General features: G+C 67.0%; 1 protein-coding gene and 1 pseudogene across 1 annotated transcript; both read left to right on the top strand.

Moving 5' to 3' along the window:
- The first annotated feature begins 4,688 nt into the window (after positions 1 to 4,688).
- Positions 4,689 to 18,184, top strand: PRRT4 (proline rich transmembrane protein 4). The gene is made up of 3 exons (XM_074984243.1): positions 4,689 to 5,496; positions 7,943 to 8,056; positions 16,203 to 18,184. The coding sequence occupies exons 1-3, from the start codon at positions 4,689 to 4,691 to the stop codon at positions 18,113 to 18,115; spliced, it is 2,835 nt and encodes a 944-aa protein (XP_074840344.1). The 3' UTR covers positions 18,116 to 18,184.
- LOC142007558 (adenylate kinase 8 pseudogene) lies at positions 9,800 to 11,322 on the top strand (annotated as a pseudogene).
- Positions 18,185 to 20,109: the final 1,925 nt, after the last annotated feature.

Below are 20,109 nucleotides of genomic sequence, written 5' to 3'. Positions count from 1 at the left end.
GTGTGGGGGAGGGGAGCACCTGGGGGAGGGGCAGCGCAGCGGTGGCCGTGGCCCTGGTGTCTGGGTGTGGGGGAGGGGAGCGCCTGGGGGAGGGGCAGCGCAGCGGCGGCCGTGGCCCTGGTGTCTGGGTGTGGGGGAGGGGAGCACCTTGGGGAGGGGCAGCGCAGCGGTGGCCATGGCCCTGGTGTCTGGGGGCGCCGATGACACAGGGCTTCCTTAAACAACAATCCTGGAATTTAGGACTTGCCCCCCCCGGCCTGGGCAGGAGCCCTAGAAATTGGGGCAGCTGCACATGCGCTCAGAGCTGTGCGGTGCAACCAGCCCAGGGGATTCCTCAGCCCGAGGGGGCGGGGGCAGCTCCTGCGTCGGGGGGCAGTGCCTGGCACGGGGCTGCTGGAATAATTCCAGGGCAGCGGCTGGGGCAAAGGGCTGAAATGGGCTGGGGGTATGTGAGAGGGCCAGCTTTGGTGAGTGTGTGTGTGTGTGTGTGAGTGTGTGTGTGTGTGTGTGTGTGTGTGCACGTTTGTGTGTGCACGTTTGTGAGTGCATGCACACGTGCCAGATGTCATGAAGTTTGGGGGCCCTCAGGCCCTGCCCCCCCGCAGGCGGAGGTGACTCGCTCAGCAGGGAGCACAGCCGGGTTACGGGGTGACAGGGACCCAGCATGGAACAGACTGGTCAGCCCAGGGACCAGAATCCGTCAGTACCATCCATCTCGGGGAGAGGGGCCCAGAGGGGTCCCTGAGCTGGGCCCTGGCCCCCTTCCTCCTTCCCCAGCCAGCGCAGACTGCCCCACCCAACAGCCCAGTTCCCAGTCAAACCAGCCTGGTCCCTCCTCCTGCCTTTATCCTGTTTCCCGGGGAAGAAAGGTGTCACCTGGTTGCCTAGGTTACAGGAGTCCCATTATCTGTGTGTGAGAAGTCATCACACTGAAATCCCAACTACCACCATGCACTGATGCTGGGCCTAGGGAAACTGAGGCACTGCATGGTGTTACTACAGAACAGTAGGGAACACCTGCAACCACACCAGGGGAATAAAATCCTCACTCACCAGCCTTTGACACACCAGCCTCCGTGTGTGCACGTGCATGCCTGTGCGTGTGCGTGCTGGCCTCAATGAGTGTGTGTTGAGTGTGCCAGTGTCGGGGAATGCACATGTATGTGCCAGCCTCTGTGTATGTGCATGGGTGTGCCAGCCTCAATGAGTGTGCATGAGTGTGCCGGCGTCGGTGAATGCACGCATGTGCATGCCAGCCTCAGTGAGTGCTTGCATGTGCATGTGTGCACATGCGCGCGTGCGCACACACACACACACACACTTGCTGCCCCCTGCTGCTTTCCCATGAGCCAGTTCCAGGTGTCATTTCTTCTGGCTCTCTGGCTCGATTGGCCCTGCACCCAGCGCCCAGGTGGGGGTTGCCTGGTGCCAGGCTCTGTGGCCTGCTGTGGCTGTGGGCACATGTGGTTGGGGGGCAGCAGGGGGCTGCCAGGAGTGTGCAGGTTGCAGGCCTGCTGGGCAGGGGCTGGGAGGCTGCGCTCGGTGTGTGGGGAGGGCCAGGCTGCGGGCAGGGCGGGGGGCATGGGGACGCTTTCTTGGCTGCAGGAGTGACAGAGGTGGGAGGGACGTGGAGGGGTGGCACTGGCTGCCTGCGAGCCCTGGCCTTCCCCAGAGCTCCAGCACAGAGAGCTGGGGCTGGCTTCTGCCCTGACCTCAGTGCGGGAACTTGGCAGGGGAGCTGACACCATGGTCGTGGTCCGCACCCCGGGGGCCCCAGGCACAGTGCTCGCCAGCCATCCGCCCTGGGCGCCAGAGCCCTGCTGCAGGGCCAGGCAAGCTGTGGGGCAGGGAGTGCTGTCAGCGGGGCTGTGTGCTGTGGGGCAGTCCTGCCCTTCCCAAGCGCTAGAGACGCAAGTGGGGAGGTGAGCGCTGGGCAGCTCTGGGACATCCGCCTGCACCGGCTGAGCCTGGGTGGAGCAGGTCGGGGCTGCTGGGAGTGTGTGGGGCGGCTCTGGGGACTCCTAAGAGGCAGCCCCTGCTAGTGACCTATGGGGAAATCTCCATGGGGCTGTGACACGCTGTTCTTGGTTCCTAGTGACTAAGCTAGGAGGGAGCGTTGGCTCAGGCTGTCTGGGCTGCATCCTGCTCCATCCTGCCAGCCCTGCACTGAGCCCAGGGCTCGGGGGGCTAGCTCCCGACGCCCAAGGCCTCACCCCCCCGTCAGAGCCCAGAGCTCCCTTCCCCTGCAGAGCTGCCAGCCCCAGACTGAACCCCCAGCGTGCCCTAGAGTATCTGGTGGGTGGCACGGCTGCCCCAGCATGCCAGGCAATGGGCTCGTGTAAGAGGGGGTGTTTCTGGGCACAGCCAGAGAAATCAACCCAGGGTATCTTTGCTTAAATCCAGGCCACTTACAGCCCCAGGCTGGGATTATCCTTCTCATCAACCAGCCACCTCAACCCACAAAATCTCTGTCCTCTCCTAATGCCCAAACCCGTGACGCTCCTACAAAAGGGAGAGGTTATGAAAACCTATTTCACCAACTCCGCATAGATTCTTCCAGCCCCCAAAGGGACCAGCCACATCCCCAGGTCAATAGATAATTAGATCTTACCCCAAAACAGTGCGCTGGGCCAGTCCTTTAGGATCTGAACTCTAAAGGTTTATTACCAAAGAACGAACGAACAGGGTCACAGAGCAAAACCGTTAAAGAGATAATTGACACACATCCGTTACAGCTATTGATGCAGCCAGCAGTGTTCTATGCTGGTCTCTTGAAAGTCTCCGAAAACACACCCCATGTGGGGCTGGGACCCCACGTTACATTGGCTTAGTTCATGGAGACTGGAACATGGGAGCGCTCAGACACAATGGTCACTGCCAGGGCCATCTTATACTTTTTCAAGTGGAAGAAAAATGTCCTTTCTTCTTCCCATAGACCCTGGAGGGCCAGGATCACCTGACCCAGGTGAGCCGTGGTGGCAAACTGCCACTGGGGGCTGGTTTTGCTGCACACCCGTCATCTACATGGCAGGCGGAATGGACGTCTGAGCCTCTGATCTCAATCCCTTTGCTCAGCCCAGGTCCCCTGTCCAGTTGGGCTGCTGTGGGTGACAAGGCCCAGATTCCTGAGATGTAGACTTGGTGTCTGGGCCTTTGCTCAGTCCATTCTCCTGGCTGGGAGGTGATCTCACCTCCTGTTGTGCCTCTCAGCACTAAAATGTTTCTAATACAGCTACAGAGCCAGTATCTGTAACTTCACCTCCCAACATGGCCCCGACACACAAGTGACAGACAGGCTCAGGGCGTCTCCAGCGTTCGTGAGACACTGGGGACGTGGAGCTGGGAAAGTGGGAACTGGGGGGTGGAGGAGGCCCAGCCGCGGGGACGTGGGGCCAGGAACGTTGGAACTCGGGGGACCGTGTGTTGGGGTGGGTGGGGCCATACCAAGAGCAGGGGCTGTCTGTGGCACCCCTCCGAGTTGGGCTTGCTGGGATTCCTACCCACCAGGATTGGCTTGGCCAGAGCCCCCCGCCTCGGTGCCCCTTTGCAGGGAGCAGGACAGGGCAGGGATCCAGTCAGAGTGGGAGCTCCTGATGCCTGAGCGCTGGGTTCCTCTGGAGGCCCCCCAGGTTTCCAGCGCTCTCTAGGGCCACGTCCTTCATAGCGAGCCCCGGCTCTGGGAGCCTGGCTAAGCAGCCACTGCAGGGAGTCCCGCACACTAGGCGTGGGTTGGGTGGGAGACCGTTTCCATCTGTCAGTGGGGCAGGGACGCCTGGGCCAAGGGTCTGGCCAGACACCATGGGGTGGAGACATGCAGAGTCTGTGGTGTGGCTGGGTGCCGTGGGGTGGGGACATGCTGGGCCTGGGTCTAGCTGGGCACCATGGGGTAGGGATACACAGGGCCCCTGCTCCGTCCGGGTGCCATGGGGAGGGGACAGACTGGGGGCCATGGGGCAGGGACAGGCCGGGTGCTGTGGGGTGGGGATACGCAGGGACCCTGCTCTGGCCGTGTGCTGTGGGGTGGGGACAGGCTGCGGGGCGTGGGGCGGGGACAGGCTGGGGGCTGTGGGATGGGGATACACAGGGTCCCTGCTCTGGCTGGGTGCTGTGGGGCGGGGACAGGCCAGGCGCCATGGTTCGGGGACAGGCTGGGCACCATGGGTCAGGGACAGGCCAGGTGCTGTGGGGCGGAGACAAGCCGGGTGCTGTAGGACGGGGACAGGCTGGGCTCCATGGGTCAGGGACAGGCCAGGTGCTGTGGGGCAGGGACAGGCTGGGTGCTGTGGGGTGGGGACAGGCTGGGCGCCATGGGTCAGGCCAGGTGCTGTGGGGCGGTGACAGGCCGGGTGCTGTGGGGTGGGGACAGGCCGGGTGCTGTGGGGCGGGGACAGGCCGGGTGCCGTGGGGTGGGGACAGGCCGGGTGCCGTGGGGTGGGGACAGGCTGGGCGCCATGGGTCAGGGACAGGCTGGGCGCTGTGGGGTGGGGACAGGCTGGGCGCCATGGGGCCGGGGATACACAGGGCCCCTGCTCCGCAGGCCATTGTGGGTCAGTTCCCGTCTGGGGCTCCTTGCTCCAGGCCTTCTGCCCGCCCGGCACGTCCCTCACCGTTGCCTCCTGCCCCTCTCCGCAGGCCGGCGCCCGCTCCTGCCCCTCGTGGACGTCCTGCCTGTCGCCGGGGCCGGGGCCATGTGGGCTGTGCTCGCGCTCCTGTGGCTGGCCCTGCCGGGCTCCTCGGCCACCAGGGCCCTGGCTGAGCCGCACCAGAGCCCCCCGCCTGCTGGGACCAGCACCCCAGGGACCCCGCCGCAGACCGCCAGGGCCGAGGATCCCCTGCTCTCCCTCAACCTGGGACTCAACTTCAAGATCCAGGTGCTGGGCCAGGGCCGTTTTCACCCGGCGGGGCCCAGCCCCGAGCCGACCCTCGCGGGCCTGCCCCCCGCCGACACGGCACGCCCTGCCCTCGCCGCCCACCTCCGGACGCCGCCCAGCCGCATCCAGAGCCAGCTGCCGCCTGGCGAGGCCCTGGCCGGCTCCTCCTCCGTGCCTGGCTCGGGGTGGCTGGGGAGCGGCTCTGCGGACGAGCCCTCGCTGGACGCTGCGCATGGCCCCGGGGGCTGGGGTGAGCCTGGCGCCGAGGGGGACGGCTCCCCGGCTCCCCGTTTCCACAGCAGCCCCGGGGGCCGCCCAGCTGGCACCCCGCCCTTCAAGCCGGACTTGCTGCAGCCAGTGTCCACGGCCCGGATCCCCTGGCTCTGGCCCCTGCTGGGCGCTGCACCTCCCGCCAGCGGGCAGCCCACTCCCGCCAGCGCACCCCGCGGGCACAGTAAGGGGCTGGCGTTCAAGATCAACATTGACCTGACGGCTGGGCTGGACCAGGAGGAGGGCGCCCCCCCAACCCACGTCCTGCTCGCCCGGGGGGGGCAGGGCCCGGGCCCCAGAAGGAAGTACCTGAAGGCAGGGATCTCCGAGATCGCCAGCAAGCTGGGCACCGCTGGTAAGTATGGGGCTGGGCCTGTCTGTCTGTTCTCTCTCCCGCATGGCCCCGGGTGTGAGGGGTGTATTGTCCCAGAGTGCGGGGTCCCACCCCCTGCAGGCGGAGGTGACTCGCTCGGCAGGGAGCACAGCCGGGTTACGGGGCGACAGGGACCCAGCGTGGAGCAGACTGGTCAGCACAGGGACCAGCAGCCGTCAGCACCATCCATCTGGGAGAGGGGCCCAGAGGGGTCCCTGAGCCGGGCCCTGGCCCCCTTCCTCCCTCCCCACCCAGCCCAGACTGCCTGTGATGGGGTTCTGGGGTCCCCCAAGCTCTGCACCCTGTCCGCAGGCAGGAGAGTCTCTCACTCAGCAGGAAAACAGCAGGTTTATTAGCCGACAGGACACAGCATCGTACAGAGGAGTCAGTACAGCAGGCACAGACAGCCAGTCCAATTCATGTTGGGGAGAGGAGGCCCCGAGGGGCCCCCAGAGCCGGGGCCTGGCCCCCTCCTTGGTCTCTCTCTCCCTCAGCCCAGACTAACTGCTTCCAACTTCCAGTTCCAATTCAAACCCCTCAGGCTCCACCTCCTCCTTTGTCTGCAGTACAAAGGTGTTAGCTGGTCATCAAGGTTACCCTCAGCAGGAGCCCCACACCCTCTGTGAGCCACTCACACACACACAGGTATCCCCCACTCCATCACACTGCCTCACCCAACGGCCCAGTTCCCCGTCAAACCAGCCCAGCCCCTCCGCCTGCCTCTGTCCTCTTTCCAGGGGAAGTGGGGAGGGGTGAGATTGTGTTTGTGTATGTCCATGAGACCATGTATGTGTCCAGGGGCCTGTGCGTGAGTTTGTGCGGTGTGTGCACTGAGAGGTGTGCATGAGGATCTGGGTGTGAGTGTGGTGTGTGCACTGAGTCGTGTGTGTGAGAGTCTGGGTGTGAATTTGTGTGGTGTGTGCACTGAGGGGTGTGCATGAGGGTCTGGGTGTGAGTTTGTGTGGTGTGTGCACTGAGAGGTGTGCATGAGGGTCTGGGTGCGAGTTTGTGCAGTGTGTGCACTGAGGTGTGTGCAAGAGGGTCTGGGTGTGAGATTGTGTGGTGTGTGCACTGAGGTGTGTGCAAGAGGGTCTGGGTGTGAGATTGTGTGGTGTGTGCACTGAGGTGTGCATGAGGGTCTGGTGTGAGTGTGGTGTGTGCACTGAGAGGTGTGCAAGAGGGTCGGTGTGAGTTTGTGTGGTGTGTGCACTAAGAAGTGTGCGAGAGGGTCTGGGTGTGAGACTGGTGTGTGCACTGAGAGGTGCGTGTGAGGGTCAGGGTGTGTTTGTGTGGTGCGTGCACTGAGGTGTGTGAGAGGGTCTGAGTGAGTTTGTGCAGTGTGCACTGAGTGGTGTGCGTGAGGGTCTGGGTGTGAGTTTGGGTGGTGTGTGCACTGAGAAGTGTGCGAGAGGGTTTGGGTGTGAGTGTGTGGTGTGTGCACTGAGAAGTGTGCGAGAGGTCTGGGTGTGAGTGTGCGGTGTGTGCACTGAGAAGTGTGCGAGAGGGTCTGGGTGTGAGTGTGCAGTGTGTACTGAGTGGTGTGCGTGAGGGTCTGGGTGTGAGTTTGTGCAGTGTGTGCACTGAGAGGTGTGCAAGAGGGTCTGGGTGTGAGTGTGTGGTGTGTGCACTGAAGTGTGCGAGAGGGTTTGGGTGTGAGTGTGTGGTGTGTGCACTGAGTGGTGTGCGTGAGGGTCTGGGTGTGAGTTTGTGTGGTGTATGCATGGGGGAGGGTCTGGGAGGTGTGCGAGGGTCTGCGTGTGTGTGAGGCTTTCTGAAGTGCACACACGTGTGCACACAGGTGCAAGCCATGCTGGGGAGTTCTCACCCCAGGGCATGTCTGCGGGCAGGGAGGCGCCCTCTGCCCCCCGCCCAGCCCTGGGAGGTGCCCATGACAGGGAGTGCCAGCCCCAGGGGTGCAGTGCAACGGGCTGGGTCCCGCTGGGCAGCCCAGGGACCCCAGGGGAAACGCGGGGGGGTGGTCCCGGTCAGACGAGGGCTTGGAGTTTGGATCCTGGGCCCAGGGTCCCGGCTCAGCCACCAGCACCGGCTCCTGGCGGCCCCAGAGAGCCTGGGCTGTGCCCCCAGCTGCATGGCCACCAGCACACCCGGCCCAGAGTAGAGGCCTGGGCACGTGGGAGGGACGGGCAGCGGCAGGGCCGGACTCCCCCTCCACTGCCCCCCGGGGTCACTGGCCCGGCCCCTCAGGGTCCAAGGTCTGTGTCCCTGCCCTGGTGGCTGGACTAGAGCCCGGCCTGGCGGCAGGGGTCCCGTAGCCCCCTGTGCCCGAGTGGTGCCGCTCACCTCGGAAGGCCCCAGCGTGCGCGTGCCGCGGTGGTGGGGGTCTCCTAGTCCCGTCAGTCAGACCCGCCCCCGAGTGTCTCCTGCCCCCCGCCCCACTGACCAGGGCTGGCCGGTGCTCTCCCAGCAGGTCGCTTCGGCCCCTCACCACCCCCGGACCAGCAGCAGGAGAGGAACAGCACCGGCGGCGTCCGGGAGCAGCCCCAGGAGCCCGGCTCCCCCCTGCCCCCTGCCATGGAGCCAGGTGAGATGCTGAGCTGACTGGCCCCTCCTGGGGGGCTGGGGCAGCCCCCAACCTGCTCCTCCCTCTGGGAACCCCTCCTGCTGCCGGCCCCCCACGTGGGGCACACACCCAGTCAGCCCTCCAGCCCCGCCTGGAACGCAGCACAGGCCCCTCGCGCACGCCGACACGCACCCCCAGGCTGCCGGTGGGTTATCGCTGCCTGCCCCAGGCGCTGCTGGGGGGCAGCCACCCAAGATAGACGCCGTTGGGTCTGCAGAGCCGCCTGGCGAGGGAGGGGCCTGCACTGTAAGCAGGGTTCTCGGGGCGCTGGCTGCTTCAGCCAGTGTCTGGGAGGGGTGGTCCCCAGGCCCTGCCCCCCCGCAGGCGGAGGTGACTCGCTCGGCAGGGAGCACAGCCGGGTTACGGGGCGACAGGGAGCCAGCGTGGAGCAGACTGGTCAGCACAGGGGCCAGAAGCCATCAGCGCCATCCATCTCAGGGAGAGGGGCCCAGAGGGGTCCCTGAGCCGGGCCCTGGCCCCCTTCCTCCCTCCCCACCCAGCCCAGACTACCCCACCCAACAGCCCCGTCCCAGTTCAAACCAGCCCGGCCCCTCCGCCCGCCTCTGTCCTGCTTCCCCAGAAAAAGGGGTCACCTGGTTGCCCAGGTTACGAAGGGCACAGCCATTGTGTGTGGGTGAGAAGTCATCAGACCCAGCACTTCCCTCACCAGCTGTGCACTGCTGCTGGGCCTGGGGAAACCGAGGCACCCGCGGGGTCACTGTAGGGCCATAGGAAACACCTGCAGCTGAGCCAGGAGACTCAGTCCCTCGAGCCCTGCCTCTTTGCCACACCACTGACGGAGGGGCTGGCCTGGCAGGGCCTGGGCGGGAACCCTGGCGTCCTGGCCAGCCCCAGGTCCAGGGGTCAGTGGTCTCCGAGCGGGCAGTGGGCTCAAGCTGCCCACCCACCTGTCGCTCGCTGCCTGGCCTGGGGGTCTGGCAGCAGCAGTGGTCCAGGCCAGGCTGGGGCCGTTGTGCCTGGAGGGGGGTGCAAGGACGTAGTCAGAACACACCAGCTGCTCCTCCAGCCCTGCCCCCGCAGCCCCAACTCACCCCACCACCGCCCCTGCTCCTCCTGGCCCCTCCCGCCTCGCCCGCTCCCTTCCCCCGCAGGCTGGTGGCGCCGGGACCACGGCCGGCGATGGCTGCCTGGGAGAGCCGAGCGCGGCTGGACCCGGAGAGGGTGCACCCTGCCGGTCCCTCGCTCCGCGCCAGCCCGGGGGGCCATGGCGTGAGAGCTGCCACCCCCCACGTGCCCGGGCTGATGGGTGCCAGGGTGCGTTAGCTTCCGCGTGGTGCAGGTGCAGGCAGGAGAGCAAGCAGTGCCACGGGGCCTGCGAGCAGAGAAACGCGCCCTGGCAGCCCGTCAGCACGGGTAAGAGCTGCCTGTGTCAAGGTGATGGATGAATCTGGACAGGGTAAGGACAGCAGCTCTCCTGGCAACAGACCTGCCAGCTCCGCCGTCCCCCCCGTCCCTGGCTCAGCCTCCGGGGGGGCAGAGACGCCTGGCACCAGGCTGCTGGGGCGGCTCCTTCCCACAGCCCACCCGGCCCCACTGCCCTCTGATGTCTGCCCACGCTCTGGCTGCACAGCCTCTTCCCCCAGCAGCGTCCCTCCTGCAGCCACAGGAAGGGGCTGTGCCCACCCGTGTGCGGGCAGGGTGGGGCGGGCCTGCTGCTCGGGGGGGCAGGGAGCCGCGTTGCCCCCACCTCGGCTGGGATCTGTGATGTCACAGGCGGCTGCTGGGCAGCGCCGGAACCCGGGCAGGGCTGTGGAATCCCGCTGGGAGAGATGGAGGCCGCGGCCAAGCCCCACGTGCCCCCGGCCATGGCCCTCTATGCCGAGAAGCACGGTGTCTTCCAGCTGATGCAGAGCATGGTGGAGGCGCTGCTCATCCACCAGCCCCCTGACCCCATCTCCTTCCTGATCGACCACCTGAAGCAGGACAGCGACCTGGTGCCCCGGGTGCTTGTGCTGGGCCCCCCAGCTGCCGGCAAAACCACCATTGCCATGTGGCTCTGCAAGCACCTCCACGCCTGCTACCTCAGCCAGCAGAAGCTGCTGGCCAACAAGACGCTGGTGCTGGCCCAGGAGGCGCAGGGCTACCGGCAGCGGCAGGAGGAGATCCCCGACACGCTGTGGGTCGGCCTGCTGCAGGACCGCCTCTCGGACGTGGACTGCGTCAGGGAGGGCTGGGTGCTGGACGGCTTCCCCCAGACCCGCGAGCAGGCCTTGCTGCTGCAGGGCGCGGGGCTCCTGCCCCGGCACGTGGTGGTGCTGCACGCGCCCGACACTGTGCTGCTGGAGCGGAACCTGGGCAAGCGGCTGGACCCGCTCACGGAGGAGGTGTACCACACCACCTTCGACTGGCTGGCCAGCCCGGCTGTGCAGCAGCGCCTGGTGCAGCCCGAGGGCTGCACGGAGCCGGACACAGCCCGGCGCCTGCTCCACTATCACCGCAACCTCCCGGGCATCGCCCGGAGCTACCGGGGCCAGCTGTGGGCGGTGAACGCCGACCAGCCCTGCGCCGACATCTTCGCCCAGGTGCTGCGCTTCGTGCAGAGCCAGCCCCGCTCGGCCGCCCCCTTCACCCCCCGGGTGCTGCTCTGTGGGCCCCCTGGCAGCGGGAGGAGCCTGCAGGCCGCCCTGCTGGCCCAGAGGTACGGCCTGGCCAACGTGGGCTGCGGGCAGCTGCTGAAGGAGGCTGTGGCGGAGAAGTCGAAGCTCGGGGAGCTCATCCGGCCCTACCTGGAGAGCGGGGGCCCGGTGGCCGACAGCCTGGTGCTGAAGGTGCTGCGAGAGCGGCTGGGCCGGCCGGACTGCGCCGCCGGGGGCTGGGTGCTGCATGGCTTTCCACGCGACGTGGACCAGGCCGAGCTGCTGCACAGTGCTGGCTTCCTCCCCAACCGGGTCTTCTTCCTCACCCTGCCCATGGAGGCTGCCCTGGAGCGGGTCTCCCAGCGGGCCACGGACCCCGTCACGGGCCAGCGCTACCACCACCTCTACAAGCCGGCCCCCAGCCCCGAGCTGCGCCAGCGCCTGCGGCAGAACCCCCGGGACGCGGCCGAGCCGCTGGAGCTGCGCCTGGACCTGTACAGCCGGCACGTCGGGGAGCTGGAGGAATTCTACGAGGAGGCCGTCTACGTCAATGCCGACCAGGACCCCTACACCGTCTTCGAGTCCATCGAGAGCCACCTGGTGCGGCCCCTGCCGCTCCGCGCCCTCTAGCAGCCAAATACAGCCTGTGCTTCCCCGGAGGGGCTGGCTGCTCTCTTCAGTGGGGCCGGGGGCTCCGGGGGGCCAGCTACCCCCTGTGCTCTCCCGGAGGGGCTGGCTGTTCTCTTCAGTGGGGCCGGGGGCTCTGGGGGGCAGCTACCCCCTGTGCTTTCCCGGAGGGGCCGGCTGCTCTCTTCAGTGGGGCTGGGGGCTCTGGGGGGCAGCTACCCCCTGTGCTTCCCCGGAGGGGCTGGCTGTTCTCTTCAGTGGGGCCGGGGGCTCCGGGGGGCAGCTAACCCTCACCGGCTGGCAGAGGCCTGGCTCCCTGCCAGCTCAGTGCAGGGGTCCTGGCGCCCCAGTGGGAGCGAGCAGCGGGGGGCAATGAGAAGTCAGCAGGGCCCAGCTCAGTCTCCAAGCGCTTGGCTTGTGAGCCTCTGCCACTCAGTCCGTCTGTCTGTGCTGGTCCTTCTTCCCCTGCCCCGGCCTCGAGCAGGGCCCCCGCTGGCTCTGCTGAGCTGCGCCTCTCCCTTGGGGGGTCCCTGCTGTCTGGGGGTCTCTGGAGAGGGGGCTGGACCCCGGGGCTCTTTGCAGAATTGTCGCAATGTCTCCTATCCCCATCCCAGAGTGTGTGGCCAGAGCCTCCCAGGCCAGGCCATGCAGCCCCCTCGGGCAGGAGGGGCCCCCTGCTCGTCGCCGGCCGTGGGTCTGCCCGGGGAGACCCACCGTGGACAAGGCTCTTCCCAAGCAGCCCCACGCTGGGGCGTGGCTGTCCCACGGCTCCCCCCGCCCAGCAGGCTGCCGGGGGCGCGGCTGAGTCCGGTGCTTTTGGGCAGGGGAAGGTCTCTGCTGCGACCGTGCGGCTCGACCCCAAACACCTGCGCAAACTGCTGGGGCACCGGCTCCCTGGGGCACGTGTCGCTGTGCAGCCCCAGCCCAATGCTCTGGCGCAGCCTCGCTGGGCTCAGCCCCAGCTCGTGATGGAGCCTCCCGCCGCACCCACATTCCCGTGCCTGGGGCCAAGCGTGGCCGGGCTGCTGGGGCTGGGGGCGGCCCCTGTTGGCCCACGACTCTGAGGCCATTGCCTGAGCACCCTGCTGAGAATGCCGCTGGGTCGGACGGCGTCCAGCCTCCCCCCGGCATGGAGCTGTTCTCTGGCCCGGCCCTGGGCCACAGCCAGCCTGGCACACACCCAATGCCCAGTGGGGCAGGTCTCAGGGGCCTTCCGCTGCAAGTCAGTCCTTGCCTCAGTTTCCCCAGTGGGCTGAGTGGGTGGCACAGTGCCCCCAGCTGGTCTCAGCAGAGGCGGCACGGGGAGCAGCAGGGCCTGGCTGGGGGCTGCAATGACCTGTGTTCAGGGCCCTCAGCAGTGGGGCAGGGGCTCTCTCCTAGGCCAGGCCCCCAGAGATTGGCTGCAGTGCCCCTTCCTTAGCGCTGGGCTCTGCTCAGCCTGGGTGTTCGCTGCCCCTCCCTCCCCCGGCTCCCGAGCGGCCCCCTGCAAGAGCTGCCCTGTGCCAGGGCCCGCATGGCCCTGGGGCTGCTCCCTCCAGCACAGCCTGTCGCGGGACGGCTGAGAGCCCATGCGGCAGGGCTGAGCCCTCCCTGTGCCCCTCGGCTGGGCGGGCCAGGGCTGGAGAACGGCAGGTGCCACCACCCTGGTGGCATTGCCCGGCGCAGCCTCTGGAGCCCGGGGCTGAGCTCTGCCCTAACCCCGGGCCAGCGCTCGCCGGGCAGGGCCAGCAGGAGCCCCCGGAGGCAGGGCAGCCGGGGCCAGACAGCCGTTCTGAGGCACATTCCTGGGTGGTGATGCAACGTGCGCAGCCGGCCGGAGGCCCGCGCTGATCCCGGCGCGGAGGGGCTGCCGGGCGCTTGGCGCTGAGCAGAGCCCAGCTAAAGCCCCGGATTAGGCTGTGGGGGGTGGGGAGTGGGGCTGGGCTGAGCCCCTGCCCCGGGCAGCCACTGGCACGCTGAGCGGCGTCTGGGCACCGTGCCCAGCCCAGGCGAAGGAGCCTTGATGCCCCTCGGGGCCAGCAGTGGGGTGAGCTGCGGTGTTGGCGGGGCCCCTGCTGACATGGACTGCGTGGCCAGGGGCAGCCCCAGGCCAGCCTGTTGTGCTGCCAGCCGTGCTTGGGCACCTGCCAGCCTCCCCCCAGTGCCAGCCAGCTAGTGCAGCTGCTCCCAAGCAGGGGACTTTGCCAGCCCCTGGGCCATGGGGCACTGCGCCCTGTGTGTGCCTGGGTGGGCTGACCCAGCTGGGGCTGCCTGCCCATCTCAGCCGTGTGCCGGGCGCGCCAGGGCCTCGCGGCGGAGAGAAGGGGGCGTCTGGCTGGGGGGTGCACAGCGCTGCCCCCCTGCTTGGAGAGCCCTGGCACTCCCTGCAGCCTGTTCAGGGCAGGTGTGTGTCCCTGCTGCAGCCCGCTGGCCCGGCAGCCTGGGTCTCTGCACTGGGCATCAGCCGGAGGAGGCAGCACCCCCTCCCCCAAGGTCCCAGGGGGAGGGGGCTCAGCCAAGCCTGCCGGGTCTGCCAGCAGCTCTCTGGCCCCAAGGCCCTGGATTAGGGGCTGTTTGCTTTCCTGGTTTATCTCCAGAGCAGAGTCCCTGGCTGTCTGCTGGCCAGCCCTGGGGCAGGTAACACAGGGGGGGTGTGCGCCGGCTGGGGGCAGGGAGGGGTGCGCTTGTGTGTGACGGTGTTTGCACTGCCTGACCTGGGCGCCTGGCTACTGCCACGGCCCTGCCCTGATCCGGGGCCTTGCAGTCTGTATTTCAAAGCCCCCACCACCCCGAGCACAGGCGCATGCTCTGTCTGTGCAAAAGGCACATGAGGGGGTGTCTTCACACGTTTTCTGTGAGGGGCTCAAGTGGAAGTGTTTCCCAGGGGCTGGTATGTTGGCATGCGTGTGCGTGCGCACGCACTGGGACACAAGTGCTGGGTGTGCAGGAGTCAGGGCATGTGTGTGCTCTGCACGTGTGTGTGCGCTCTGGGGCCAGCTCCTACCTGGTGTGTGTGTGTGTGTGTACTCTTGGGCCACCCTGTGTGCATGTGTGTGTGTGTGTGTGCGCATGCGCACTGGCTGTTTGGGGCCTCTGTACACTGTGTGTGTGTGTGTCCCGGGGCTGGGGCTTGCTCAGTGTTTGCACGTGCACATTCTGAGGCTGTTGTGTGCTCTGTGTGGGTGTGCGCACGTGTGCTCTCTGGGGCCTGCATGTGCCCCATGGGTGCATGGGCATGTGCACGTTGGGGCCTGTGCATGCACTCTGTATCCTTGTGCACTGCAGGCTGTGTGTGTGTGTGTGCGTGCATGCATGCACGCCCGTGGGGGCCCGTATGTATGCTGCGTGTGCTTGGTGTGTTCTGAGGCTGGTGCCTGGCAGTGCAGGGACTTGTGCCTGCGGCGTGTGTGCGCTTTGGGGCTGGAACCACTTCTGCTTGTGTTTGCGTGTGCAGACACACGGTCTGGGGCTAGGGCTTGTTTGTGTGTGTGTGTGTGTGTGCGTGTGCGTGCGTGCGCGCGCGCGGGCCGCCTGGGACCTGCTCTGTGTGCAGGGGTGCACGGTCTGGGGCTAGGGCTTGTTTGTGTGCGTGTGCGTGTGCGTGCGCGCGCGCGGGCCGCCTGGGACCTGCTCTGTGTGCAGGGGTGCACGGTCTGGGGCTAGGGCTTGTTTGTGTGCGTGTGCGTGTGCGTGCGCGCGCGCGGGCCGCCTGGGACCTGCTCTGTGTGCAGGGGTGCACGGTCTGGGGCTAGGGCTTGTTTGTGTGCGTGTGCGTGTGCGTGCGTGCGCGCGGGCCGCCTGGGACCTGCTCTGTGTGCAGGGGTGCACGGCCTGGGGCTGGTCTGCACTGTGTTAAGCCAGGTACTCATGCTCTGGGGCTGGTGCACGCTCCGGGGCTGTGTGCTATGTGGGGGAGGGGCTGGTCAGATGGAAAAGGCCGTGTCCATCACCCATCTTGCTCCTGGTGACACCCTCCACCCCCCCCCCCCCCGTGTCCAAGCCCTGGTGCAGATCTGTGGCTCACCAGGGTTGTGCAACAGGTGTGTTTCCTAGCCCAGGGGTGCAGCGCCACCCTTACGAATATGCAGCCACAGGGCTCCCAAGGGTGTGGGGCACCCCTGGGTCTTAATGCCCACCCGCTCCCCCTTTCCCAGCCCCGCTCTGTTTCTGTGCTTCCTCCGGGGGATCTAGTTAAGGTAGGCGTGAAAAAGCCGCCCGAGCTGTTAGCAGAACCGGGGAAGGAGCCATTCCGGTGGCTGCAAAGGCACGAAACCGGCCTTTGCTAACCCTGCCCGTTGCTGTACAGTGTTCGCTAGTCGACGGGACCTTTCTGGGGTGGGGGACCCGCACCCACAGAAAATCAGTTGGGGGCCATGTGCAAGTGAGAAGCAGAACAAAAAAGCCCCCAGTGCCCTGTCCCCCCAAAGTGAGGGAACCCCCTAGATGTGGGGCCCCACTGAGACGCAGAACAGACATTCACCTGCCTACCCCCAAGCTCCACCCAGAGCCTGGCCCGAGGCTGACTGGGGCTAGTAGGTTGGGTGGGGCCCCATTAGGCTCTGCGGGGGCTGGGGTTCAGTGCACAGGAGGGGCTGCCGGGGAGCGGGCTGGGTGGGGATGTGAGGTGCCTGGTCTAGCACCCGGCTCAGAGGAAGCGCCTGAGCTGTCCTGCCTCGCAGTGGGGCTTGGGAGCTGGTTTCCTCAGTGTGGTGCTGAGAACAGTAAAATCCCGTCTAAGGAATGGCCGTCCCTGGCTGCCGTCGGGCACCCGGGTCACAGCACTGCGCGGGGCCGGACTCTGCTGCTGGCAGGCTCGGAAGACCTGCTTCCTGCTGGTGCTGGGCCCTGGCGCTGGGTCTCTCCCCGCCCCCTGCTAACAACCCCTCCCTTTGCTTCGTCCCCAGGCCCAGACCCTGGCAGGCCTGGCCCCTCTCCTGGCAGCGAGGGGGTGCTGGCCGCCTGGCCCATGTGCACCCTGGAGAAGCCAGAGGAGTGCGGCTCCCCCAGCCCCGAGCCTGACGCCCCCCCGGTGCCACGCCTGCTGCCTTCCCTGCCCCTCTTCGTCGCACTGCACGCGGACTGGAACACAGCCCTGGCCAGCTGGGGCCTGGCCTGGGAAGCCCACGTCTATGGGGCTGGCTGCCTCTTCGGCCTACTGGCCCTGCTCTCCCTGCTGAGCCTGGCTGGCCTGCCCTGCCGCTGCCCGCCCGGCTGCACGCTCCTGGCCGCCCTGGAGCTGCTGCTGCTGGCGGCGGGTGCTGCCCGGGCCTTCCTGCTCTGCTATGACGCCTACGGGCAGCAGGAGCGGCTGCCGGCCCTCGCCACGCTGCTGCTGGACGACCTGCCCTTCCCCTGCCTCTCCTCCGCGCTGGCCCTGGCCTTCCTGCTGCTGGCCAGGCGCTCCCACCGCCGGCTCTCGCACGCCCGGGGCCGGCCCCCCGCCTGCCTGGCTGCCCTGGTGCTGCTGCACTTCTGCCTGGCCGTGGGCGCCGTGCTCGCTGCAGACCTGCTGCACCAGTTCCCCTTCCTGCTGCTGGTCTCGCGCGGGGCCTTTGCGCTGCTGGCCGCCCTCCTCTCCCTTGCCTTCCTCGCCTTCTACGGCCTGGGCTGGGGGAGCACCGCGCAGCCCTACGGCCCCAAGAGCTCCCCGCTGCCCGGCCAGCGCCTCGCCCGCTGCCCCCTGGCCGAGGCCTGTGACTGGAGCCGGGCCGCGCGCACCACGCTGCCGGCCGCCTGCTTCGCACTGCTCAGTGCTGTGCTGCAGGCCTACACCATCCTGCACGCCCTGGGCTACGGCCTGCCGCCCGCCTGCTTCGGGCCCTGGCCCTGGTGGGCGCTGCAGCTGGGCTGCCGGCTGTGTGAGGCGGGTACGGGCCTGCCCCTGGCCCTGCTGGGCCTGTACCCCCTGTGCAGCTCCCACGAGAAGCCCTGCCTGCCCTGCTGGGGTGCCCTCCTCCACCTGCCCCGGGGCCCCAGCAAGGCTACCATCCTGCCCGGCAGCTTCCAGTGGGCTGTGGTGCCACACGAGAAGCTGGTGATGTGTGACACCATCGCCCGCAGCGATGCTGAGTTCCTGCCGCTCTACGCCCTTGCTGGGAGCACGGACGGGGGCTGCAGTGGTACCAGGAGCCCTGGGGCCGCCTGGGCCTCAGAGACGTGCCTCAAGGGTGGCTACGGCTCTGGGGCCTCCTCTGTCATCAGCATCGCCCAGGACGGTGACCCCACCATGGACTTCCGGCCCCCGTCACCCATCAACCTGCGCCGTAGCATTGACGAGGCTCTGTGCAGTGAGGCCCTCATCCCCGGCAGCCTCTTCGGGGCGGGTGGCGCCTTGGCTGGGACCAGTGCCCTGGCATGTAGCCTGCACGAGGGGCTACCGGAGGTGCCAGCCAGCCGCGGCCTGTACCGGACTTCCTCCTGCGGGGAGCTGCTGCCAGTCCCGCCTGAGGGAGGGGAGGGGCACGGGTCCCCTGAGGCCAGTGCGCCTGACACCACCCTATCATCCCCGGGCTGCTCTCCTTACAGACTCCCCCAGGCCAGCTCCTCCCTGGCCCTGTGCCCCAGCCCAGAGACAAGCACCCCCACGTCTTCCTTGGCCTACGAGCAGAAGCTGCCCCGGGGTGAGAGCAATCCCCGCCGGTCCCCCCCACCTCCCGGGGGGCCCTACTTGCCCCTGGTCCAGTCCTCCCAGGAGTCCTTGAACTGCCTGGTCCCACAGCCGCCAGCAGGCGACACAGCCGAGCTGCAGGAGGAGTTCCTGGACGTGTGCCGGCAGATCGACACGCTCAGCGTCAGCAGCGACACCATCGACCTGTAGAGAGGCATTGTCCCAGCCCTGCTGCCTCCACCTTCCCCGTGGGCCCAGCCTGGCAGGAGCCCGGGCGGCACTGAGCCCCTCTTCCCCCCATGGTGCTAAGCGGGGTGAGCCTGTCCCGCCTTCAGGGTCGGGGGGGGGGTGGGTGGCCCTCTGCTCACAACCAGTGCACGGCCCATGCAGCCCAGCAGGGGGGTGCTCACACCACAGCAGTATCCTAGTGCATGGCCCATGCACACCAGTAGGGAGTGCTCCCACCACAGCAGTATCCTAGTGCGTGGCCCACGCACACCAGTGGGGGGGGTGCTCCCACCACAGCAGTATCCTAGTGCGTGGCCCACGCACGCCAGCAGGGTGTGCTCACACCACAGCAGAATCCTAGTGCGTGGCCCATGCACACCAGCAGGGGGCACTCACACCACAGCAGAATCCTAGTGCATGGCCCATGCACACCAGTAGAGGGCGCTCACACCACAGCAGAATCCTAGTGCATGGCCCATGTACACCAGCAGGGGGCGCTCGCACCACAGCAGAATCCTAGTGCAAGGCCCATGCACACCAGTAGGGGGCGCTCACACCACAGCAGTATCCTAGTGCAAGGCCCATGCTCGCCAGCGGGGGGCGCTCACACCACAGCAGCATCTCTGGTAACAAGTGCAGGACCCATGCACGCCCTTTTCACTGCCCTTGTGTCACTCCTGCCCCCTGGCCGGAGACGGGGCTGGGGCAGCCAGTGCGCCGGATGTAGGGGCCTGCAGCTCTGTGGGGAGAGGGTGCTCCCTGCTGGGTGAGAGACAGCACTAGGTGCCCCACGGTCTGTACCCAAGAACCCAGTTCTCAGCCCCGCTCCTTTGAGGTGGCTCAGGGCCTTTGAGTGCCTCCCCTCCCCCCCCCAGCCCAGACCTTTATTAGTAATGAGACAGGTTCATGGTTTGTGCTTGACACTCCAATGCCTGTGACAGGCCCTGGGCACAGGGCTGTGGGCACCAGGAACTCCTGCCGCTTCCTGATCAATAAAGTATTCTATGAACAAGAGCAGCTGGGTCCTTGCTGGGCATTGGGGGTGGGGAGACCCTGGAGCCTCTGGCCTGGGCATAGCCAGCCCTGTGGGTGTCCCATCCTGCCAGCCCTGGGCAGATCTGGCTATGCCTGTTTGGAGACGTGATCTGCAGCGAGTGTTGGGAAGCCAGAGTCCCCCTCGGGGTACTGGAGCCCCAGCACCTTCCAGCGTGTCTGCATGAAACCTGGGTGCCAGCAGGGAGCTGGGCCCTGGGGTCATTGGCAGGTGATCAGCAGGCACTGCCTGTGCACCTACCACGGCCCCCATGGTGCTGAGTGGGCCGTGAATGGAGCTGGACTTGGCCCAGGGCCGTGTCTGAATGCTTTGGGCTGGGGGCTGGTGCAGGCCCCACCTCTGGCAGACGTCAAACTCGCTGAAACCTGTGGAGAATGGGCCCCTAGTACCCTTGGGCCCACCCTGCAGGCCCCTGCCAGCCCCAGGTGCCCCACTGGCAGGTGCTTTTTGGGCAACCTTGAGCAGAGCCAGTGTATTGGAGGGACAGGGTGGAGACACTGCTGCCTCCCCCCCCACCACTCCCATGCTGCCTAGGGCTGCCAGCAGGAGGGGAGCCTTTGCAGGCCCCCAAAGCACCCAGCTGCCAGAGATCACCCCCTCCCCTTCACAGGTCATCTCTGCAGCCAGGCTGGGGCCAAGGTTGAGCCCTGGGCAGAGAGCTGAGACGTTCCTGCTGGGGCAGGGTGCCCAGTGGGTTGCCTGGCACAGGACAGCTGGGTCCGGGTCACTTGTTAATGCCCGGCTCTGTCCATGCCCTTAAGCACCTAGTTGGGCCATCAGGACCTTCCGTCACTCTTACTCCTGCTCAGAAGCTGTTCTGCGGCAAACCCAGCCTTGGGGCCAGGTGCCCCAGCCGGGGCGGAATAAATGTTCTGTGCACCGAGGCTCAGGTGCTGCCCAGCTGATCAGTAGCATGCCCACA

Source organism: Carettochelys insculpta, chromosome 1, assembly GCF_033958435.1.
Source record: "Carettochelys insculpta isolate YL-2023 chromosome 1, ASM3395843v1, whole genome shotgun sequence".
NCBI lineage: Eukaryota > Metazoa > Chordata > Testudines > Carettochelyidae > Carettochelys > Carettochelys insculpta.
Note: the sequence above shows the minus strand (reverse complement) of the source record. Positions and strands in the feature narration are given on the sequence as shown.

Excerpts from the sequence above, each read along its gene's own strand:
- PRRT4 (XM_074984243.1), top strand. The coding sequence starts at position 4,689 with ATGTGGGCTGTGCTCGCGCTCCTGTGGCTGGCCCTGCCGGGCTCCTCG. Across the intron at positions 5,497-7,942 it reads CAGCAAGCTGGGCACCGCTG|GTCGCTTCGGCCCCTCACCA; the intron begins GTAAGTATGGGG and ends CTCTCCCAGCAG. Across the intron at positions 8,057-16,202 it reads GCCCCCTGCCATGGAGCCAG|GCCCAGACCCTGGCAGGCCT; the intron begins GTGAGATGCTGA and ends CTTCGTCCCCAG.